The 26,057-nt window shown below is 39.8% G+C and overlaps 1 protein-coding gene across 16 annotated transcripts in view; it reads left to right on the forward strand.

Annotated features, from left to right (window-relative positions):
• The window catches only part of ADAMTS6 (ADAM metallopeptidase with thrombospondin type 1 motif 6), a 124,191-nt gene that overhangs the window by 12,653 nt on the left and 85,481 nt on the right, over positions 1–26,057 (forward strand). For 6 of the 16 annotated variants that reach the window (XR_013843513.1, XM_079995346.1, XM_079995357.1 and 3 more), the window contains exons 2-7: positions 59–406; positions 1,418–1,785; positions 10,700–10,868; positions 13,014–13,231; positions 14,526–14,609; positions 15,209–15,354. Coding sequence is in view for 15 of the 16 variants with exons in the window: in XM_079995346.1 (XP_079851472.1) it covers positions 310–406; positions 1,418–1,785; positions 10,700–10,868; positions 13,014–13,231; positions 14,526–14,609; positions 15,209–15,354 (1,082 nt within the window). In the remaining variant the exon portion in view is untranslated. The other 10 variants (XM_079995356.1, XM_079995351.1, XM_079995353.1 and 7 more) reach the window with 10 other exon arrangements.

A 26,057-nucleotide genomic window follows, 5' to 3' on the forward strand; every position in this document is an offset into this window, starting at 1 on the left:
TTGTTTAAAAAATTAATATTGACTGAAACTGATTTTCAATGTTATATATGCTTTCCAGGTAAAGAAATGGACAACAGTTGTTTGCTATTCACTTTAACTCCTCATTGACATGTGAAGGACTTATTTTTTAATTACTTTTGGACTGAAAATGTCTGCAGACATAGAAAAAAGTATATTATTCCAAAACGCCTATCAAGAAGTGGAACCACAAATAGCTAATCCTGAAGAAATATAATAAATCTTGGTTATGGTGCAATGCTGGAGTGGAGTTAAAGCTGTAGCACATAGGTAGCCCACTTCTTCTAAATTATGGAAATTTTGTGGAAGATGTTGACCTGGATTTTGTGCTTAATTATGGTTTTGTCAGAATTTCACGGTGACAACAGGCTTTCGTATAGTTCTCAAGGTAGGGTTCCAACTTTTTAAGCTACCGTCTTTTGTCACTTATTTCAGTTAATTAGTTTTCTTTAACATTTATATTAATATTCATTGTGAGAGACCACAAAGGATTTATGGTGTAAACATTTTAGTTATTCTCTGTGGGAGTAAAATTGGAATATACGCTTTTAATTTTATTATTTAAGCATTGTGTATAGCTGTTAACACATTAGACTCCATTAGCAAATTGAAAAGTCAGTATTTTAATGTATTACTTCATAATAAAGAAATTACCAAATTAAAATATTGTTGAAGTAACTGAAGTAATTTATTTAGAACAAAAAAATAAATAAAGTTCTTGCTTTTTGCCTGTTCATTAAAAATGTGAAATCTACATGCTGAAATCTAGGGCCCTGTGTGCACTGCAATATATATCTTCAGTACCACTTTGTGCAAGTTCTCCCATTAATTTAAATGGAAATAGCAGCCGGTATAGGCCTACTTCTTCAATGCAAGTTAAAATAGGAATCCTTTCTGGCAGTGGGAGCGCATGGACTGAAGCTTGTGCATCCTTATCTGATTGTTGAATCAGGGCACTAACCCAGCTTGTGCTCTTTTAAAATTAGTGGAGCTCACTGGTATTGAACTGTACCCTTTGACATTTACAACATGATTCTTTCCATACTAATCATTTTTTCTATTGCTGATAGATAGATAGATAGGTAGATATTTACTTATATTTTTCAAATGGCACATCATGAAATAGGCAAATCATGGAATAGGCCAGACATTTAGCTAACATAATATGGATGAGTGGAATGTATATTTTAAGAACAGATTAATACTTTTTTTCTGTTAGAAAGTGGGTATTTTCTTTAGTAAAGTCATTTTGTGTATTAATATGTTCACATGAACATGAATTTTGATGGTGCTTGGATATAGCAAAATGTGGATAATGTACTACTCCTTCTTGTGTCCTGTTATATTTTCTTCTCTTTTATGGCCATTTCTTGGACTGATTTACCATGCGGTTTCAAAGAGGAATTCCTGTCTTACCTTGAACACTACCAACTAACAATCCCAATAAGGGTTGATCATAATGGAGCCTTCCTCAGCTTTACTGTGAAAAATACTAAGCCCTCCAGGAGAAAGAAGAGGAGTACTGAACATTATGACCAAGAACTGGCAGTATCTAAATTATTTTTTAAACTTTCTGCCTATGGCAAGCACTTTCATTTAAACCTGACTCTCAACACAGATTTGGTCTCCAAACACTTCACAGTAGAATACTGGGGGAAAGACGGGCCTCAGTGGAAACATGACTTTTTAGACAACTGTCATTACACGGGATATTTACATGGCCAGCATGGTACAACTAAAGTAGCGTTAAGCAACTGCAACGGTCTGGTAAGTTCACGTTATGTATTCTAGCATGTTGGTATTCTTGAGTCTTTAAATTTACAGCATCTCTCCGTTCACGCTATTATTATTATTATTATTACTACTACTACTACTACTACTACTACTACTATTTGGATTATGGCCATATAATGGGCATATGTTTGAACAGGGGGGCTTGAGGGCTGTCTATAGGGAAGAGGCTCCTGATGGATGTTAGCTCTAACACAAAGGGTGATTCCATTAGGACAGGGCTGGCTGCGTCATTAAATGACAAAGGACACAGGTAGTAGCTGTGAGCAGGCCTTCCAATATAGTCTTCTTGTTGCATAGTTGCAAGACAGTCACAGAGAGTCAATAGCTAATCAGAACTCACACCAGATGACTGAGGGGTTCACTGTGGGGAAAGCTGGAAACTTCTAGGAAATTTAATCCAGTTCTGGAGGAAGATGCTCGCTGAAGCAAGCCCTTTTGTTAATTAATGGCCAAATGGAGGCTAAGAGATAGGCTTGCATTAGATATTGCAATGGCTGTGGGAACTAATTAGGCTTGCAGTTATGTTGCAGATAATGCAAAGGTTCAGTATCATCCATGACTTGCTGCTATGAAAGGAGGATTGGATTAAACCAGGCTTTCTCAACCTTGGCCCTCCAGATGTTTTGAGACTACAATTCCCATCATCCCTGACCACGGGTCCTGCTAGCAAGGGATCATGGGAGTTGTAGGCCAAAAACATCTGGAGGGCCAAGGTTGAGGAAGCCTGCTTTAAACCACCTCTGCTTCTTTTGATTTATGTGCATTGGCATTGCACTCATTGCCCAGAGCAAAGCCGAAATAAGCACATAGTTTTGAGGCATTTCAGTTAAACCACGCTTCTCAGTAACACCACTTCATTTGTTGCTGGTGTCACAGGGAATAAGCAAGCAGAGTGGTATCCAACATAGCTGTTCCATTTGCACAAGGTCTTCCCCTTGCACAACAGAACTTCCCCTCTCTCCTCTCCTCATGTGCTCCCCATGCCCCCCCCCCCATCTGCTCTGGAACATTGGAGAAAACCCCAGAACAGATGGCAAGGGATTTTCTGGCAATTCTGGGGGAAGAACAACATGAAGACTGCTGCTTCAGTACTCTGAAAATGCAATAATCCCACAAACTCTGGGGAAAGCCATATCTTAGTGGTAGAGTATATGTTTTGTATACAGGAGGCTCCGGGTTCCAAACTCAGCATCTCCTGGGAGAGACTCCTGTTTGTAATCTGGAGAGCTACTACCAGTCAGTGCAGAAAATAGTGAACTAGATGGACTGACTCAGTGTATGGCAAGCATCCTATGTTCCTATGAAATGCCTGCATTGCATGAGCAAAAAGCATACATGGTGCAAATAAAACAAACAAAAACCTATAGTTGAAAATACCATTCAAAAAACAACAACTTCTAATTAGTGGACAGAAATTGTAATCGGTTTTAGAAATTTGCATTGACATCTAATTTAGACAACTGTCCAGCGCAGGTACTGTAGTGGCTTTTTGATTATGTAATGATTATAACATGAAATAAGTTTAACAGGAATAAAAGTGTATCTTTTAGTGGGTAGGATAGTTTAAACTTCTTAAGAAAACACTAAGTACTTAAAAGTACAATTTTCTAATGTTAGCCCATCTGATTAACCAGTTGGAGAAAATCCTCTTGGTTGACAAATGTGAAGAATATGGAGGAAGCAGAACCATTGCAGTATCAATTGTGATAAGTCATAGCAAAAGGTGTACAGTCCAAGCCTACACAGTACTTTTGTAAGCTGTCCAGCTGTTGATTGGATTCTGGGTTGTTTTAGCAGTAAGTCTTATATGGAAAAAGACATGTACAGTTGTACTATAATTCAAGCCTAAAAATAACTGTAGAGTAGTCGGTTACAAAATTATGAAAGAGCACACCATGTTTGGAAACCAACACACTATTCATCACTGTAGTAAATCTTAAAGTGTACCATCTATGATATGTGGAGATTGTTTCTCTATTCTACATAGAGACACCAGCCATAACTGGGTATCAGTTGCACTTAGGTGTCACAAGGTCTCATTAACTTTCTAGAAATAGGATTAATGATTGGAATTCCTCGGTGTTGGAAATGGGCATGTGTCTGCTGAATTGGCCCTTGTTTGCCTGCAAGGTCAGTCAGCAGGGACACAGCTTTCTTTAGCTTTCTCTATCACTACTCACAAGCAGGTAGTAACTCCTCACAACAGGATCAACAGACTGTGATTTACAGTCCTTACAGAACTATGGAAAGACCAGGACCTGGATAATCTGTTATAGTTAGGTTTGGAAGGGAAGAGGAGAAAGCACACACACAAAAAAAGTCTGATCTTGTAGCCCAGTTCTAAAGACTGCCAGTTCCAGAGAGCTCACACATCAGGCATATACTAGGCAAGCGAAATGGTACACTCTTTCTTTTGAAGAAATGAGGGCCCATCCAGACTTCTGCTTGTCCCACCACTTTCCCCCAGGAGTACATGATCTTTACCACTGAATTGGAGCCTAATAAATTATTATTATTAATAAATTATTCTTATTCAGGAAGAGGGCCTTCTCGGTAGTGGTGCCTGCCCTGTGGAACGCCCTCCCATCAGATGCCAAGGAAATAAACAACTATCCGACTTTAAGTTTTTAATGTTTGAAGTTTTGTTCTGTTTTTAATGTTCTGTTGAAAGACTTCCAGAGTGGCTAGGTAAACCCAGTCAGATGGGTGGGGTAGAAATAATAAATAATTATTATTATTGGTGCTGGAGGAGCCAGCTCAGAAACTGACTTAAGCTGACTGAGGTAACCAATTATTTTAAAACAGTGCTACCGGTTACTCTTAGATTCTCATTCCTTTCATTTATTTTGGCTGATTGTGAATATCCCGACTTTGGTTATTAATATTGTCATGTCTCTGAGGTACGAGAGATGAATTAAAACGGTTGTTTTGTAAAACTGGTACAGTGAGATGCTGAAATTTATACATTACTTCAGATTTCGTTGTGTTCCTAGCCACAGACAGTCCTGGTGTGGTTGATTTCAGCGGTTAATACTGTGAGATTGAGTATAACTGGCCTCTTGACTCACTAGTGTGTGGCCTGTGCATGCATGAAAAAAGGGAGCGAGTGGCTAGAAAAACAAAAAACAAATAGTACATTTTTATCCATTAGCATCCCAAGGGGAAAGTATGCTCACACAATCCTTTGTCACCCAAAGCTATCTCAGGGGCTAAGTAAAATTGCCACTTCTGAAGACCAGAAGCATTCAGCTTGAGGTAGACCTTCCTGAACTGGGGTACATGGGCTCTCTATGCATCCTTTTTGTTAAAAAACAAATTAACTACCCTATATATCTCTTCATATATATTTATAAACAGGCCCTCAGAACTCTACATAATGTAAATACATGAGAGCTGCCTTTGAGGCAATAACTGCCAATCCTTCATCCTGCATACTGTGGGTGCTTCAAGCAGGTGGGGGGATGGGCGAGAATTTGAAACCTGCTAACTGTCATATTGTGAGGATAATATTAATCCTTGGAATTCATTTACTGAACTCCCCACCACTGCTACTAAAATTACTTTTAGCACTTGAAAAGCTGGGGTGGGGAACTTAAACATTGAGAGGCTATTTTACTTTTCAAAGGGAAAAGGGTATAAAGGAGAAAATCTATAATGGCTCTTAACAAATGAGAAAAGTACAATGTTTCACCAAAAGAAGACTAAGCTAACGTCATTTTGCCCCTCACCCACCCCCATCCTCCAACACATAGAAGCAGGTTTATGCTGTGGAAACTAGAAATTACAATTTGAATGACCAACTTTAGAATTTATTTTATTTTATTGGTAGGCTGTTCTAGAATGTATTAACTACACATAATGGAGGCTTCAAGAAGCTGTCAGAGAATTGTCTGGAAAGAGAATGTGGAGGCCATTGATTGGTACATACATGTAATAGATGAAGTCATCTTTAAAAGTCAGTAGTTAGCAAAGAATAGTACTTTCTCATGACATGAAGTGCATAGGAAAAAAGGAGTTGTCCCAGATGCCTATTAAAAATGGTACAAGTTTTTGGTTTTTTTAGGCTAGGCCTATGTCTAGCATAAGGGTGAGATGAATAATCCTATATATGTTTCCACAAAACGTAACTCCTATGTAGATGTGCGTAGGATTGTAAACCTAAACCTCATTTTTTCACTCTGTGAACCGAAACCTGTATTTGTATTAAATAACATCTCACCATAGTGAGAGAACAGTTGGAATGTGAGAGGAATTGTATATTCTCCACTCATAAGGCAGCATAGGCAAATAGTGGTTTTTTAAAAAAAAAAAATCTGCATGGCAGTGCTGATAAAGTTATAAAGAATACAAGTTGGACATGGAAAATGTCATTTTATTTATTACTGAAGATATTTTAGGTAATAGCAACGTAGAGCTGGGTGTCTCTCATGAGTTTGTCCTCATTCACTTATTAAAGTGTTTGTTTAAGGTATTTGTATACTGCTTATCAAATAGACTTCCCAAAATAGTTTACGTAAGATGGTGACAAAAATAAGCACTGATTTTTAGAAGAAAGCTACAATGAAATGTTTGGGCATTTCTTGACTTTTAGTATCAACATTGCACTGCTCATTGTTTTTCTAGTATTTGGATTCTGGATTTTTATTGACATTTCTACATTTTAGCTTTGTTATTTTATGGTTTTTTTACTTTGTAAAACCTTTTTATATTAAGCAGTTGATAGATTGATTAAATCAATAAGGAATAATTGATTAAATCAATAAGGAATAAAGATAACTGTTTGTTAGAAGAAGCTGTAATTGCTTCTTCTCAACTCCCCTGAAGGGCAAAATAGTTCTGCAGAGACCCATCCCTGTGGTGACAGTGGGAGGAGAGGTGCCACCACTGGGAGCAGGATGGTGGGAACTCGCCAGTTCATTTCTTTTCCATTCCCCTTTGCAATAGCAGTACAGTCATACCTTGGGATAAATACGCTTCAGGTTGAGCGCTTTTAGGTTGCGCTCCGCGGCGACCCGGAAGTAACAGAGCGCGTTACTTCCGGGTTTCGCCGCTTGCGCATTTGCAGACGGTCAAAATGACGTCATGCGCAGAAGCGGTGAAACGCAACCCGCGCACGCACAGACATGCTGTCGCGTCTTGTCTTCTGTTCGGGATGCGAACGGGGCTCTGGAACGGATCCCGTTCGCATCCCGAGGTACCACTGTAGTAGTAGTAGTAATAATAGTAATAGTAATGATGATGATAATACCACAACCGCATTTAGAGGCATGGAAGCCAATTTTAAAAGTTTGTAGCATTCAAACATATGAAAAAGGTGCACTTTCAAAGCTGCCATCCTTTGAATAAGTTCTATTGAAATACTGTATTGGCCCGAATATAAGCCACACTTTCCCCTCAAATTCCGACTGGGAAGTAAAAGTGTGGCTTATATTTGGAACCGAGTGCTGCACACCCGCCTCCTGACACTACTGCCCTGAATGGTAATGTCCCCAAGCTGGCGCTCGATTTTGAGCCACGCTGCATGCCCGCCTCCCAGCACTACTGCCCCGGGCAGTCAGCTCCAGCTTGGGGAGGGAGTGCTGGGAGGTGGGCACGCTTCGAAGCGAACACTGGTGCCAGCCACCCCCGCGCCCCCTGTTCAGGGCGGTAGTGCTGGGAGGTGGGCTGCACCCGCAAAAAAGCCTTGAATTTTAAAGGTGTGGCTTATTTGCGGATGCGTCATATATTCGGGCCAATACGATAAATGGAATTTTACATTGTAGTAAATTATTTAACAATTGCAGTTAATTTTTAAAATGCTTTACAAATTTGATGACTATGCTTGTTGCCACTTTTGATCTCAAAAGAAGAAAAGTGTTTGGAAAACCAGAATCAAATAATATTATGTTCTGCTTCCTATAGGCTACTAAGCTAGCAAATGAATGTAGGATCAAGCAAATAATTCCAGTCAGAATTTTATACTTGTTTGCTAGAAGCAAAATTAGATATTATAATGTTTTTCTCTACTAATAGTGTTGATTTTAATGGTCAATGAATAGACAGGAAGTATTAGATTAAGCAGGGAGGCTAGACACAACCTGAGATATTTTAATAAGTCGGGGGTGTAAAGACCTTTAAGCTCTGGACTTCATTTTACCTTCCACCACAAGCTAGGATAATCAGCATTCTCAGAGGTTTAGTTAACATTCACAGATGAGGGTTGTTTATTGGAGCCCAACTCTTTTACTTCCTTGATGGGAAATCCTTTTGAACTTCTGGCCATCTGCCACCTTCAATAGTTTTAATACAGTGTTGTTATCCCTTACTTTAGCTCAGGGGTTCCCAGACTGGTATGTGAGCTTTATTCAGGTGGCCCATGGCGTGTCTGTAAAAATAAGATTAAAAAATCATACAGCCTGTGGCACAGCACATTACAATTTCTACAACAGGCAGAAAATCATTAACTGGTCCACCAAAAGCCTCGGCTATTTTCAAGTGTTCCGTGGGAGGGGGAGGGGGAGGAGTTTGGGAACTATTGCTTTAGCTAAAGAAGTTTCATTGCACCAGACTGACCTTCCAGTTACCTGCAATTTTTCCTGGTAGGCAGTTACACAAAGTATTATCTGCAGTCGCACACATTTCTACAGTAGCTGCAGAAGTCATGAACTTATCATGGGGCTTTTCTGTTATTTATGCCATCTGCAACTGTCTGTGAATAGAACATAGTGGGATGGCACTGGCGCTACTTCTTTTCCACATATATGGGAATCTACTGTTAATGGGCAAGTCAAAAACACTCATGTTGTGGATTTATCCAGAAGATCTTGCCTGTGATAGACTGTGATAGTACATTCCCATATGTCTGTGTTGAATATCCACTCAAAGAACCACAGCTTACAGGTAAACAGCTTTGTTTACTGCAAAATAGCAAGTCTCTTGGTATTATTGCAAGTTTAGATTAATTATGAGTTTACTGTGGAAACTGTGTGGGAGTTCTTCCTGCATTTTGATGATCTGCTAATCTGCTCAGAGTTGGTGGCTCGTATTTAAAATGTTTTTACGAGCAATATAAATAGCATGAATACATTTTATTGGTCTTTGCTTACATGAAGGTCGTGTGTAGTGTTAGGTTTCAGCATCTGGATAAAAACAGAATCTTTCAATAATAATTGCTTTGACTCAATCTTGTAATTTAAAATGTATTTTTTAGTGCATAATGTGATATTAACCATTTGTATTACAATATGTGCCACTACAACAGCTGTGTGTCATTGGTTGAAGTTTTACTCCGAATGGTTTGACTGGAACAATTTTGTTTGGGTGTAATTGTTATGAGTATAACTATATTCAAGCATGACTTTTTGTTTTTATAATTTTACATAATTTGCACTGAGACTTCTTGCTTTGTCACCACAACTATATAAATCTAGATGAATATATTTATTGAGAGCAGCTTTAAATGTTAATTACATATGTTAGAACAGCAATGTTATTATTTCCTGCATGTTTTCCCAAGGAGGTGTGCACAACATTTCTCCACGTAAGAATATTATTTAGAGAAATGTGTGAGGGTTTACTCTTAATCTTAATTGTATACACATAGGGTTGGAGCCAAACATAGACATGATTAGTCTAGATCCCCTGAAATCAATTAGGACTAAGTACCACCAATTTTGGGATGCAGGTGGTGCTGTGGGTTAAACCACAGAGCCTAGGACTTGCCGATCAAAAGATCAGGGGTTCGAATCCCTGTGATGGGGTGAGCTCCCATTGCTCGGTCCCTGCTCCTGCCAACCTAGCAATTCGAAAGCATGTCAAAGTGCAAGTAGATAAATAGGTACCGCTTCAGCGGGAAGGTAAACGGCGTTTCTGTGCGCTGCTCTGGTTCGCCAGAAGCGGCTTAGTCAAGATGGCCACATGACCTGGAAGTTGTACACCAGCTCCCTCGGCCAATAAAGCGAGATGAGCGCTGCAACCCCAGAGTCAGCCACGACTGGACCTAATGGTCAGGCGTCCCTTTACCTTTACCATCAATTTCAGAGGACCTGTGCTAAGCATGACTAAGTCTGGGCCTACTCACAAATTCAGGAAGCACAGCATGCAGAAAAAACTTAACACTTGGGTGAGAGCAGTAAGGCAAACCATTGCATCTGAAGTTCTGGCTTGTGCTGGCAGGGGCAGAGGTTGGGTGCCATTCTTTTTTCTTCTGCTCTGCCAGCACCAGACTAGTGCAGCGGTTGAAGACCACACTTCTCTCAAGACAATTCAGTGCATCCATAGTGCACCCACCTTGTAATGTGCCATTTTGGGGCGCTGTGCTGGCTATTATTGGTAGGAAAACTACTGGTGGTAGTGTTCATCTGCTGCACTTTCCAACGCTGCAGTAGGAGCCTCCTGTAAATGAAGGCCAGCACACAGCCATGTCCACTTTATCCTAACTTCATCACCAACAGTTGAGGTAGAATTGCACTCTTTATTTGTGCATATTTTTAACACCTGTAGCTTCAGTATTATATGAATGATAGCCAGCTAAACTAATCATACAGTACATCCGCTGAAATAAATGGAGTTAATTAGCTGAAGTTCACTGATTTCAGAGGTCTATTCTGGGTACATATTAGTTGGATATCATTATTATTTTTATTTATATTGTGTTTTGGAAAGAGACTGAAATTAGTAGAATCAAATTCATTGAGAGATGGACTTAAGTGTACATTGTGCAAGCTATAATTGAATTCCTGCATAGGAATAGGACTTGTTAATCCCTAAAAGGTAAAGGTAAAGGACCCCTGACAGTTAAGTCCAGTTGTGAACTGCAAATTAAATATTTTCTACAGAAATGGCTTTGGCCTTGTATTTTTTGATGCCGGATAACTTATATACATTATTTTTTCTTCCTTCTATTAAGCACGGTGTTATTGCTACAGAAGATGAAGAGTATTTTATTGAGCCTCTAAGAAATGTATCCGAAAAGTCCAATCATTTTAGTTACGAAAGTGGTCATCCTCATGTTATTTACAAAAAGTCTGCAATGTACCACCAACTCTTCTATGATTATACTCATTGTGGTCTCTCAGGTAAATAAGTTACAATGACAGTAATGCGTTCATTTCCTTTCTTTGATAAAATATCAAGACAATTTCTGTTTTCTTTCAAAGGAACCATCTATCTTTGGCATTTATGATTTTATATTATTTTTCCAGGCTAAGATTTAGAACATATTGGGTTTTATGCAATGCTGCACCTGTGGGCTCCTGCCATTGCAATGGCATTTTGTTTCCTCTCCCAACCCCAATTCCAACCCCCAAGCTGATTTTGAGGGTGCAGGGTAGGGGCTGGAGGGGACAGGGTAGGAAGAGGAAGTTCCATGGGGCACCCTGAAGAGCCTTGCATCAGTGGAGCTGCAGTGTTGCATGAGACCCAGTGTCTTTAAGGCAAAGACTGAGAACAATCCCTTGTGCTATGGCCATACTGTAAGGCTTGCAAACTCTTTTGGGTTCGCGGGCACATTTTCAAACTGAAGATGTTGTTCTGGGCACCACACATACCCTACAACCAAGCACACATTGCAACCTGGCCAATTAGCTACTACAGAATGCTTCTTTCAAGCTTAATTGTAGTGGGGGAGGGTCCCTGTAAATGCTGTGGAAGGGCTCATTGGGGACATGTATGCCTGTGAGCACCATGTTGGTGATCCCTGCTGTACTGCATGTGCCACTGCTACCAATTTGGCATCTTGGGGAGATGCGCAGCCTTCTTCTGCCCCTTAATATTCCTAGAGCAGTTCTTCCTACAATTTGCTTCTTGTGTAATGTTTGGAACACTTAGAGATATGGCTGCCTCTCCTGGACTTTTTTCTTAATTCTGCTGCAGTAATGCCACTGATTGCTGCTGCCATGGTATGGGGGATGAAACTGGCTCCAAGCAACAGAGTAAATGGAAGAGGTGACCCATTGTGCTATCCATGAAAACCATGTGCTTACCTAAATGCTACACTGCCTTTACATCATAGAATATAGTTCTTAAAATAACACTTCCTGATGCCTTTACTGATAGTGTAATTGTTTCCAAATATTTTTCATCTAATCATAAGAACTTAAAATATATCAAAATGTATAGGAAATTCCTCAATAGTATAATATTTGTCACAACAAGATTCAAGGTATTCCTATTTCACTGTAAATAATAGTTAAACAATTTAATAAACAATAAAGCTAGAGACATTTTGTAACTGGTGTAAAAACAGTTGGTCATTTCAATGTGTTGGATCCAGAGAAACACAAGTAGAAAGGGGAACAGTCACAAATCTGGTTCTGCCAGATTTTGGGCATTCCCCAATCAAGAGATATTTTTCAGGGAGATTGGGAGGGGCAAGGAGTCATCCCCCCCCCAACTTTTACTTGTGTTTCTCCAGATACAGCACAATAAAAGTTATTTCAGTACTGATGCTCTCACAAAATAATCAGGGTGCAGTGGGGGTAAGGCCCTATTAAAAATAAATTAGAAATAAGTTAATATTATAAATGCACTATTTTATATATACTAATTTTTGCATTCATGTTTGTGTTTTTATTTCTGGTTCAAATTTGAGGAGGCATGAAATAATAAACTTATGGTTTAGCTGAAGTATAAAACTTATTCATAGCAGAATATTTGAGCCCATATGAAACTTTGGGCATACTTATATGATCAAATTAGATTTTTCTCCTCCTTTTCTTCTACTATGGCTCTACTTTTTATTCACTTGAAGCAAGAACCTATTTGTATCCTGCTTTGTGATTGGTTAGAAATATATTCAAAATTTCAGTCAATCTCATATTCTGGTCTGCAAAATTTGGACTTCCCCTGATTGCTCAGACTGTGAACACATGTTTAACCATGTGTAAGTCCTGCAATTCATTGTGGACATCTATCACATTGGTGAGTGATGAATAAATTTGTATGTTCATGCAATCTTCCTCGCTTTTAGTAGAAGTGATATGTGACAACGTAAAAGACAATATCTGAAAAGGCTTAGTGCAAATACAGCTTTTAATATTGAAGCAGGCTGTCTGATATCTTCTAAGGAAAAATTAAGATGTATAATGTTTATTAAAAGATAGTGCTCACATTACAACAAAAACTCTTGAAGAATTTTGAAGAGACTATAAATATAAAACAGATGTACATGAAGATGTTAATATAGCACTCCACTTGATGTCACTAATTGTTTTGATTCCTAGAAGACCTCACAGGAAACAGTAAACCTTGGTGGTTGAACAATACCCTTGCTTTTCCAACTTTACTTCCAAGTAATCACACATTAAGTAGTCATCATCGACTGAAGAGATCAATAAGCACTGAACGTTTTGTGGAGACGTTGGTAGTAGCAGACAAAATGATGGTGGGATACCATGGTCGCAAAGATATTGAACATTACATTTTGAGTGTCATGAATATTGTAAGTTTGATCCCTCTACGTGTTGATACAAGTAATTTTAATATTGAGGGCATTGTTGATGTTAATTTCAAACCTAAGAATGTGTTTGTACCAGCTGTGTTTTCCAGGTTAATGACTGGGAAGTGTACTACTCACTTCTCTTGCAATGTTTCTAGTAAGGTGTGGAGTGACATTGCATTAGGAACTGCGTCCCCAACAAGCTTTTTCTTAGAAATGGCTCATACAGGTGCTTGCTATCAAGTAAATTCACTTGCAGGTAGGCACCCAAGCTAGCAAGTTCCAAGTGGTAAAATGCAAGCTGCTTCTGCTTCCGTGTTTCACTCTGGGGGTGGGTCGTGGGAACTAATGCTTTTCCTTTGTTGGAGCTAGGGTAGCTCAAAATAGGGTATTGGTGCTGCTGTGTGGAGGTTGAGGGGGAGGCTGAGCATTCAGGTGCACAATATAAAGAACATTTGAAGCAATGCTCAGATTCCTAATTCCACATGTATCTGATTTGGGTGAAATGGTATGGGGGGCAGGGAGTCTATGTAGCTAGATGCCAGCATAACTTTTACAGTTCTTCTGTGTGTGCCACAGAAGCTGCAGTGTGGGTAATAAGATTCTGCTTTTAGTTTTAAGGTAGGACTTTTGTACTACAATTTTTCAATCATATAAAAACTAGTTTCCAGCATTCTATCATATTTTAATCCAGTCATGTTCTCACTGAGGTCATAAACCTGTGGACTGTACTACTTCAGCTTATTGTTATGTACTTATAGGGCTGAATGTACTTCCACATACATAAAAAATACAGCAAATAGAATACTAGCATATCAATGAGAAGAAAGAACCCAGGGTCAGTCTAAGGAATGGTTTGGGGCAAGGAGCAGGTTAGGCTTCCACATCAACAGTGTTCATAAGTGTATCCCTTTACAAATTCTCCTCTAGAAGTGGATAGTTGCCTTAATTCTTAATAGGAAAAGTAATTAATTGCACTTGGAAACAGAAGAATGCAATATATTGACCCTTTTGAGCCCATATACTATTATAATAACAGGCATTTGGCTAGCATTGACTTAACAAGTTCGCAGAACATTTTTACTGGGTATGGAATTGGGCTTGCTACAGGAATGGTTATGATGTGGGTGGGGTAGTAGTGAGTAAGAGTTTGAAAAATTCTTCATACCCTTCTCTCTTGCTTGTCAGACATGATGTAACTTAGGTAGTACTGTTAATAATCTGCACTGGTTAATAATAAACATTTGTAGAATTTTTTTGTCTGACTTTATGTCTTTTCTTATTTTCTGGAGGTCAGGTTGCCAAACTTTACCGTGATTCCAGCCTAGGAAACGTTGTGAATATTATTGTGACTCGTTTAATTGTTCTTACAGAAGATCAGGTAAGAATGAGTTGTGATATAAATATCAGTACCCTAAAATATAAATCACACAATCAAAGTATAATAATATTATGTACCTAATAATTGTTTAGAAAAACAGTATTTGATAATCAAACCCCATCTGCAAACATTTTATGATCTTAAAATTAGAAATTAAATGGTATTAATTTGAAATGTTTTTCAAGATTTTTACTTTTATTTAATGAAAATGTGTGACATACATGGGATATTTGGATGCTAGAAAGTTGTCACAGCTTGTTTTTTTGTTTTTGTATTTTGAAAGTGTAAGGGCTGCCTTCAATATTTAAATACATTTTCACACATGAAACTAATCTGTCTGTGGGGAAAAGGTAACATTTGAAACTAATCTGTAATATTACTTTTAACAAAATGATAATTGAAGTTTAAATTAAATCTATGAGATCTATATGCACAAAATAATTTGTAGGCCAGATTTAACACAGATGAAAATTGGCAAGAAGAAATTATTCCTAGAAATCACTGCTTCTAATTATAGATCAGATTTAGACTTCAGAAGTCTTAACCACTGACCCTAGTAATTTGTTTGGAACATTTCTGGTATGCATGTTGTATTGCAGCCAAACTTGGAGATAAATCACCATGCAGACAAGTCCCTTGATAGCTTCTGTAAGTGGCAGAAATCCATTCTCTCTCACCAAAGTGATGGAAACACCATTCCAGAAAATGGAATTGCCCACCATGATAATGCGGTCCTTATTACTAGGTATGGTTTGTTGAAATTATCTCATTTTTTCTCTTTTCTGTTTCTCATTTGTTTGTTTTCACACGAAGAAGCTAGAGTTGAATTTGTAGTAATGATGTGCAGGATAAAAAATATTGCTTGTGTTTCATATTGCAATAAAACACTTAGTTCAAACTACTATTTTCCATTCAAAAGTGGAAAATGACTATTCAAAGCTTACATGAAATTAATGGATGTGACTGTCTGTGGGATGAATCCAGACTTTGCTTCCCAGGAACGGAAAGTTTTATTTTGTCTTATGAAAGGTTTTTGATCCAATAGAGGGATTCCATGGCTGATTTCTCCTCCTACTGCAGCCCACTTCTGCTCGCTGAAAATGTGCTCCAAAAGGCAGGGGTTGGACATCTGGAACAGTTGGGGAAGTGGCACTGGGGTCATCATGAAGAAGGCGAAATCAGCAAAAGGCATCTCCCCACCCCCTTTCTACCAGTGGGAGCATCTCCTGAGTAGAACCCTGCTCAGGAGATGGTCCCACTGGCAGTATCAAAGACAGGATCCAACATTATATGTTTAGCACTTTTAGAATTGACCAAACCAACTTTCAAATAAAGGATTTCAAAATAAGGTAGAAAAGCCTGCAGAAAGTAGAAATACTACTTGCCATACCATTATTGGTCTTAAAGTTTAAGACCCCAATATTATGGAAGATACTCAATTGACAGAGATTAGTGTTGTTTCATTTATAGTTTTTGAATAACATTTGGAGCCCCATTCTTTGTGTGGGGCAAAGGTTCCAGTTCTAGTCAAAGTCATAATAAAGTGCACATTTTCTTTTGTGTTTTGCCACAACCCCTGGATTGGTGCAGGAACAGGCATCACCCTATAGAAGCATTGATTATGTTCCTTCAGATAAACCAACAGTACGGTATTTCACTTATCTGTGTGACCGAAGGCTGCAATTACTTGCATGCTTACCTAGGAAAACATCCCATTGAATTCAGTGAGACTTCCTTTTGAATAACAAATGCACAGAGATAATTTAAGATGGGTGGTATCTAAGTAATGTTCAAGAATGGACCCACTGACATCAATGGACTTAAGTCAGTCACAAGTAACTTTATTGCTTTCACTGGTTCTGTTGGTATGCTTTAGTCAGATACCACCCATATGTTTATCCATGAAGTGGACTTATTAGTGATGTACACAATGAAAGGTTCCTGCTGTTTGTATACTTTATGACATTCTAAAAAATTGAAAGGAAGTAATTTCATTAGATTTTTTTTGGGAGATAATTTTCTGTTTGTTGTTCATCCAAAAAAATGCCATAATATTTTATTTCATAACCATCAGAGCTTTTGCTTTCCTTTCCTGATAACTACTAATTTCTGAATTACAAAAGAAGACTGGCTTAATGCACAGCTTTTGTTTTACTCTTTAGGATGTTAATATTCTTTTGTTGAACCTAATTTGTTGTTTGGAAATTATATTCTGGCCTGTATTTGGTGTTAAGGGGAAGAAATGGAAATGCTATACAGAAATCCATCTGTCATGTATGATTTAGTTGAGATTCTTGCACTGCAGGCGGTTGGACTCGATGACCTTTGGGGTCTCTTCCAACTCTACAATTCTATGATAAGTAACTCCCATTTAGTTTAGTGGAACTTCCTGATAAATGCATGTATGATTGCAGTCTCAGTAGGCTTATAAGAAGTGCTAGAAATAGATCTGGGCGTGTAATGACAGGTAGAAGTGATAACTGGGAGGTAGGGAAGCTGACAGTAAGGAAGAGATCAGGGTAGTGTAAAGTGATAAATACTGGAACAAAAACAAATCCCATCATCATCATCATCATCATCATCATTAAATTGGGGAACCAATTTAAAATACAGGTTAAAATGCAATTTAAAATGCAGCCTCATTTTTAAGTAGCCCATAGATCAAAACTGTAAGGGGAGGGAAAAACATAAGGGTCAGACTGAGTCCAAACCAAAGGCAAGGCGGAACAGCTCTTGGGACCTCCAAAATGTTGTCATTTAAGGTCTTCCGTGGGGCATACCTGGAGAGGCGGTCCCATAGGTACATGGGTCCTAGGCCGCATAGGGCTTTAACGGTCAAAACCAGCACCTTAAACCTGACTCTGTACTCCACCGGGAGCCCGTGCAGTTCACATGTATACTGAAGTATCTGAGCACAAGAGATAGTAAGACCATGGGGAGGGGATTAGCACAATTTAGTCATCAACTCAATGTGCAGCAGAGATTATTATGAAAGGGACTGAAAATGAAGCAGCCACTATAGTGAATTGATAGAAATCTATAGTGTGGCTGCATTTGGAATACAGTGGTACCTCGGGTTAAGTACTTAATTTGTTCCGGAGGTCCGTTCTTAATCTGAAACTGTTCTTAACCTGAAGCACCACTTTAGCTAATGGGGCCTCCTGCTGCTGCTGCGCTGCCACCGCACGATTTCTGTTCTCATCCTGAAGCAAAGTTCTTATCCCGAGGTAATATTTCTGGGTTAGCGGAGTCTGTAACCTGAAGCGTCTGTAACCTGAAGCGCATGTAACTCGAGGTACCACTGTACTCTGTGTGGTGCTAGTCACCTCATCTTAAAAAGGATATTGTAGATACAGAAAATTGCATCTTCATATAATGCATAGTTCTAGAATTTGCTGTCACAAGATTTGGTGATGGCCTGTAAGCCTTAAAAGGGATTAGATAAATTCATGGTCAGCAGGTGCATCAGTATCTGTTAGCTATGATTGCTAAATAGTTCTGGGTTCAGAGGCCTCATGATACAATGGTGTGTTTGTGTGTTTAATGATGCAGGAGAACTTTTGCATTCATGCCCTCTCTGATGCTTCCTCGAGAGTCTAGCTAACAATTGTTGGAAATAGGGTGGATTATGTGGATCTTTGGTGTGAGCCAGCAGAGCTCCCCTTATATTCCTGTTCCCTTCCCCCATTATATTTGTATCTCGCCCTTTCACCAAGGAACTCAGTTGCATAAATGAGAGTGATCTTGTTATCACAACTGTTAGATTGGGTTGAGAAAGAATGATTTACCTAGATCTCTTGGTGAATTTTATAGCCAAGCAGAAATTCAAACTCAGGTCTTCCTGTGTGCTCTGGTTATGTGTTTGTTAAGAATTCTTACAAAAATAAATGCATTTTATTGGGGACAAATGACTGGATGGAATAGTAATTCCTGGTGGCGGGCAATACCATTTCAGCTTGATTTGAAACAGGGTCACTACTTACAAGCATCATTGGTTAACACAAAATCTTGTGGGAAGAAAACATTTTGCCTCCTCAGAAGCCAAAAAGGTTAAGAAAATAGATGCCGGGGAAGACAAAAGCAAATGCATTAAACGTTGTTGCATAAACTATAGCGGTTTGGGTTATGGAGTTCCCTAACTTGTTCACACAAGCTCAGGGATTTCATAGTATAGTATAGGGATCAAAAAACATTTTTCTGTCAGCAGCTACCATAGGAGTTACTGTGGATTGGGCTTAAGTAAAAAATGGGCAGTGCCACCACGGCCAAAGTACACCCTACTTTGTTTCTTACCTTCCCGTCCAGTGAGCTGCTGAAAAAGAAATAGATCACTCTTACCAGATGACTTCCCCTCACCATTCAGTCGTTCCTCATCCTTGCTAGAGGTCTGAACTGATTGCTTGCCTGGGGGCTTTTTCTTCCCTCCTTCCATTGTTGCATCTTGTAATAGACCTTTTAGGGAAATCATATTCTTTCATAATATATTTGACTATTCCAGTAGCTCAGTGGTAGAGCATCCGCTCTGCATACAAAAGGCCCCAGGTTCAATCCCTGGCATCTCCAGCTGGGGCTGGGAGTGTCCTCTATCTGAAACCCTGGAGAGCTGCTGCCTGTCACTATAGACAATACTGGGATAGATGGACCAGCTAGATTGACTCAGTATAAGATAGCTTTCTGTGTTCCTAGATAAATTTGTATTCTAAATTTTGGCTTTTACAAACTTTGACAATATTATAACTGTTCCTTAACTTGCAATATTCACTGATTGTTGTATTTGTCGATAAAGAGTGGAAAAGATAGTGATATTTGTTTATTGCTAATGCTATCTGTCCTTAAGCATGTGCACTGTCATCTTAACAGTGGCATGGAGTATTTCCTATTAGACTGAAATACCAACTACCACCACTTGCCAATTTTGAAATACCGTAGATTCCGGCGTATTAGGCAACTGGACGTATAAGACGACCCCCCAACTTTTGCTGTTAAATTATAGAGTTTCACTGCCCGCCAAGCGCCGCCTCCTCCACCCCCCGCCCGTTCTTACTTCCCTCCCTGCTCCTGCTGAGCCATTGCAGCCTGCTTTTCAGCAGTGTAGCCTGCAGCGGGCATGGCGGGCGAGGTGGCGGCAGAACTCTCTGCGTCCTCTGCCACCCTGGAGGCGAGCGAAGGGTAAGGACGAGCGGGAGATGGAGGAGGAAGACTCCATGGGTGCAGCGCAGGGGTCAGGAACTGGCAGCAACGATCATGCCAGCATGGAGAGAGGAGAGAAGGCACAAAGTTAGGGAATGCCCAGGAATGGGCAACAAACAACTCCCGCCTTTAGGCTGTAGGGGTTCAGCACTGGCTGCCTGCTATCCGGTGGTCCCCATGGTGGCAGGGCGGGTGAGCCCCGGCTGAAGCCGTGCACCACCTCACTGTGCAAAGGGGAGGATGCCGTGGTTGCTGCTGCTTCGGGAGGTGGCTCTTACCATCCTTCTGCCCGTCACCATTCCAAGCCAGCCGCCGCCGCCACCTGCCACAACCATACCTGGCATATAAGACAACCCCCAACTTTATAGAAGATTTTCCGGGGTTCAAAAGTTGTCTAATACACCGGAATCTACGGTATCTTCCCTGGCTACCAGTTCATTCCCAAGCCGCTTTAAGATGCCAATTTGTTTGTTTTAGTTTTAAGCCCTATAGAGGTTTGGACGTACGTACCATAAGGATTTCCTTCTCACGGATCAACCTGCTTGGTTGTTAAGATATGATGACACCCTTCTCTAGGTGTCCTTACAGTCAGAAATTAAGTGAGTGACAATCAGTGAAAGAGTATTTTCTAATTTTTTGTAGCATCCCAGCTATGGGATGCCACCCAAGGACTATACATTGCTATCCTTGATAAGCTTTTGTTTTCTCGGGCAATATGTATCTCAGGTGATATTTAGTTTTTTGTGAGTATTCTGCTCTGCTTCACAAAGCATGACAAAATCAATTAAAACTGAATATTATTGTTGGTTGTTGGCATCCATCAACATGGCATCCATGAGACAATGGAGTAGTGTATCTTTTGGGGGTGAAGTCAGACTGCTGGAAGGTTACAGCATCTGCTGGGCTATAGAGACCGATCTGGGAGAGAGATATTTTGTTGCAGCTGGGGCAGATGTAAGCAGCTGGTTGTGCAGCTGCTCCTGCACTATGGCATTTCTTCTCTCTGTGCTTCTCCCAGTCATTCCTCTTTTGGTCACCGCTATGGATGCATGACCTAACTGTTTGTCTCCAGGTACTACAATTGTCTGCAAGTGATTCCCTCATGGCAGGATTGATGTTGCTGGGCCTTCATGTCACATATGCAGACATCTTGCAGAGTTGGTCTGCCAATGGGCCTGGTGCCTGAAGCCAGTTCCCTGTAGAACACACCCTTGGGGATACTGCCATCTTCCATTCTGTGGACATGACCAAGCCATTGTAGACACTACTGGGTTAGGAGTGTGAACATGCTGGGAATGTAGGCTTGGGAGGGCACATCTTTGATTGAGACTCTGTCCTGAGATATGATGCCCAAAATTGTCCTTATGCAGCACATGTGGAAGACATTGAAGCGTCATTCCTGGCAGTTGTAAGTTGCCTACAACTCACTTCCATAAAGCAGCGAACTCAACGTGCAAGCCTGATAGACCTTCATCTTGGTCTTGGATGTTAGCATCACATTCTCCCATGTACTTTTGGAGAGACCAGATACTGCGGTTACTGCCTTATTAATACACTTGTCCAGCTCAACATCAATGGAGAGGTTGCTAGTTATGGTGGAACACAGGAAGACAAAATCATCTGCCACCTCAAGGGTTTGGCCACCAATGCTGATGTGTGGAGTGCTGGTAGAGTCCTGACCCAGGATTTTGGTCTTTGTCAGGCTGGTAGTAAAGCTGAACTCCTTGCAGGCTTGGGCAAAATGATTTGATGAATCTCTCTAGAGCTTCCTTGAAGTGCACTGTCAAGTCTATGTCACCTGCAAACAACATCTCTTGAATAAGGACCCACCACACTTTTGCCTTGGTATGGAGACATACCAGGTTGAACAGACCCCCATTGCTCCTCAAATGAAAGTACACACTGTCTTCAGTTGAGCTGAAAGCATATGATAGCACCGAAAAGAATATGTCAAAGAGAGTTGTGACTAGAACACAGGTCTGTTTCACTTCTCTATAAGGAAGGTGTCTGAGGACAAGCCATCATACTGGACAGTGCCATTCATGTTTTTGTGGAAGGACACAGTCATCTTGTGAAACTTAGGTGGGTATCCTGTCTTGTTGAACAGTGAGAAGAGTCCTTTTTGGCTGATGAGCTCAGAGGCCTTCATCAGGTCAGTGAAGGCTATGTACAAGGACTGTCTCTGCTCTCAGCATTTCTCTTGCAGCTGGCGCAATGAGAAAATCATATCAACTGTTGACCTTTGAGCTCTTAAGCTGCATTGTGACTCCACAGAAAGATTTTTAATGTTGGTACGAGAAGAATTGTATCCCTTCCTGATTCCTCCTCTGTAAATGACTGGTACCCTCAATTCTGATTGTACCAACTATCAGTACCAACTAGTGAAGGTTTTTGTGTGCAGTACACTGCATGCAGGAAACTGGTGTGATTGTTGCAGGCACAAATGTAATACAAATGTAACCAAAGCGGAAAGCTACTTCTCCCACTTGGAACTGATATCACTTAGCTGAATAAGTGGACTGCAAGTTAAATAGAAAAGCACTTAGAAAGCTCTTGGGAAACTTACCGGTAATTAGCTACATTTTAAATAAAGTAGTAATGTGAGTTTCAAAATTGTGCACCATTTAAAAAGAAAATGTCTCTGCTGCCTGCTAATTGGTAGGAGTGTTGCTTCTAAGATGTGTCAGAAATCTGTTTTACATTAGATCAGATAAGAAGAACCTGCTTAAACTCATGTCAAAACATGATTAAACAAAAGAAAATATAAGGAACTGTTATCCTTAAAGTGCTCCAGCACCAAAGACTGTGTTTTTAAGTGAGGATTGTGCCAGGAGAGCAGCTGGAGGATCAGAATACTTGCAGCAGCAATTGCTCCTTTATATATAAATATGATCTTTTTTGTTTGTTTAACTTTGAAGATTTAAAGTCATGATTTCTCAGTCTCAGTAAATGTTAATAAGAGCTTACAGTTTGCACATAATGTATACACAATTAAAATAAAGTAAAAGTAGGCTGAATTGGCATTTAGATTGTTAGACTCTATTTTGTGAGAAGTCTGTTAATATAAATGGTAGTTAATTATTCAACTGATTTTTTTCTATAAATAATAATAATTTCCTATATATATTTTTGTAAACATAAAAATATTATTACTATTTATTAAATTTATATACCACCCTTCATCCGTAGATCTCAGGGCGGTTTACAACACAAAATATAAATTTTTTTTTAGAAATGTATAAAAGAATGTGTCAGTGATATCTGCTTCCAAAGAGCTGAACAAGATTGACCATACTAATGTTTATGGATGCTAGAAATAATAGTTGGTTTGCCTGAATCCAAACTTCTTTGGAAATTTAAAAAAAATGTAAAATATAAAACATTATAGGATATGAACATGTTAGAATCAGTTGTAATATTCAAATTTGTGACAGAGAGGAGATGGAAGGTTTGTAATTGTAGAAGTTATATATTTGCTGAACTGCAGAAAAATGTATACAAATGTATACATGTATACATGTTTGATCATTGAAGGATGTTAACTGTATTCTAATATGCATTCTTCATATAGTGTAATGGTTAATTCCATATATTTTTGTATTTTTAAACTGCCTTTCCTTTTAAACATTTTTTATGGTGACTTGCAATCTACGGTAACAGAACTGGATGGTGTGTTAAAGCTACGTCACTCATCTGGCTTCCCTACAGCTTAGATGCTGCCTCATACCATACCAAGATGGAGACATGGGATAAGGTCAGTTTAGTGCAAATATGCCAGTGGAACCAATCAGAAATGTCAGAGTGTTTAGAAAGTCCAGTTTTCCCAGGACACACATTAAGCTAACTGGCCTGAAATTCCCAGAGTTCCCGGATCTCTTTTTTAAAATTGGTGTTACATTGGCTATTTTCCAATCCTTCGGTATGGAGGCTGATCTGAAAGACAAACTACATATTTTTGTTAGAATATCAACAATTTCACGTTTGAGTTCTTTGACAACTCTCAGGTGGATGCCATCTGGCCCTCGTGATTTGTTGGGTTTTATTACTCCACTGTTCAGATGAGTTGCCATTCTTGCATTGACTAGCTTATTCCAAATGTAGCTGTGAGAAAGGGAGGAACCTTTATTGGAAAAAATAATTTCCATTATTAGATGCAAAGGCAATATTTGAATGTTCAAATACAGCCATATGGTGTCTTATTGTTATTGATTAACTTACTTTGTTGGGTGCTTATCAGTGTTTGTTGAAGACAAAATAATCACCATTCATTCAAACAAAATTAATGTGTTTACTTTGGTTCATTTTCAAACAATCAAACTGTAGCTGATTTCTTACTGCTATAGAAGTCTTGTCACTACTAGAGGAGGGCTTAGGGATTTTCAGTAGAACTAGCAAAGCTTTAAAATCTTAACAGCCCATTAACTGCAGGATATGGTTCATGAGATTTAATGAATACTTGTTAAAGTGAGACATAACTATTCCATTGCAGGAAGGTTGAGGAGGGGTGTGTGTGGAACCATAGAAATGTTTGTTTTTCCTGTTCCCTCCACCATAATAAAATACCAGAGCTGCATTTCTTTTTTAAATCCTTCAGAAAGTATTGCTGTGTATACAATTGCTGTACTCCTTAGCATGTCATTTCACAAAATATATTATCAATTGTTTGAAAAAACATTTACACACACACACACACAGAGAGAGAGAGAGAGAGAGAGAAAGAAAGAAAGAAAGAAAGAAAGAAAGAAAGAAAGAGGTGGTGTTCATTAGACTACCGTAAATTATACATTGCACTGAAGTGGTGCTCACTTTGCTCTACTTTTAAAAATCTGACAGCTTATGAGAGTAGTTCTAACTTAATGTCTATGGTATAATATAACTGGCTTTAGATTCTATATATTTTTTGAAAACAAATGAGTTGCCACAAAGCTTTGGTGGGATATAAAGTATTTGAAATGGAAGCCAACCTCCTTTTCAACTGAAAAAATATATATACTGTGTTAAAACTCGATGTATGGCAATGTACTTATTCTACTACACATTTTAAGCCTAAAGCAAAAACTAATTTGTTTTTACTAATGTTAACTACAGTCAAACCTTGGTTGTCAAACGTAATCCATCCTGGAAGCCCATTCAGCTTCTGAAACGTGGGACAACCGAGGTGCAGCTTCTGATTGGTTGCAAGAGCTTCCTGCACTCAAGCGGAAGCTGCATTGGATGTTCGGCTTCCGAAAAATGTTCAAAACTGGAACACCTACTTGAGTGTAGGGCGAGCTCCTGACAACTTCCAGGTTTTTGTTGTTCGGGAGCCGAAACGTTTGTTTAGAGGCGGTTGGAGGATGGATGGCGGCTAACAGATTGAGGTTGAACCCTGATAAGACAGAAGTACTGTTTTTGGGGGACAGGAGGTGGGCAGGTGTGGAGGACTTCCTGGTCCTGAATGGGGTAACTGTGCCCCTGAAGGACCAGTTGCGCAGCCTGGGAGTCATTTTGGACTCACAGCTGTCCATGGAGGCGCAGGTCAATTCTGTGTCCATGGCAGCTGTTTACCAGCTCCATCTGGTACGCAGGCTGAGACCCTATCTGCCAGCGGACTGTCTCGCCAGAGTGGTACATGTTCTGGTTATCTCTCGCTTGGACTACCGCAATACGCTCTCTGTGGGGCTACCTTTGAAGGCGAACCGGAAACTACAGCTAATCCAGAATGCGGCAGATAGACTAGTGACTGGGAGCGGCTGCCAAGACCACATAACACTGGTCTTGAAAGATCTACATTGGTTCCCAGTACATTTCCAAGCATAATTCAAAGTGTTGGTGTTGAACTTTAAAGCCCTAAATGGCCTCGGTCCAGTATACCTAAAGGAGCGTCTCCATCCCCATCGTTCTGCCCGGACACTGAGGTCCAGCGCCGAGGGCCTTCTGGCAGTTCCCTCACTGCGAGAAGCCAAGTTACAGGGAACCAGGCAGAGGACCTTCTCAGTAGTGGCACCCGCCCTGTGGAACGCTCTTTCACCAGATGTCAATGAGAAGAACAACTACCAGACTTTTAGAAGACATCTAAAGGCAGCCCTGTTTAGGGAAGCTTTTAATGCTTAACAGACCACTGTCCCTCGGGTTACATACGCTTCAGGTTACATACACTTCAGGTTACAGACTCCGCTAACCCAGAAATAGTACCTTGGGTTAAGAACTTTGCTTCAGGATGAGAACAGAAATCGCACAGCAGGGCATGGCGGCAGCGGGAGGCCCCATTAGCTAAAG

Source organism: Podarcis cretensis (genome assembly GCF_951804945.1).
Source record: "Podarcis cretensis genome assembly, chromosome: 11".
In the NCBI taxonomy this organism is placed as follows: Eukaryota; Metazoa; Chordata; class Lepidosauria; order Squamata; family Lacertidae; genus Podarcis; species Podarcis cretensis.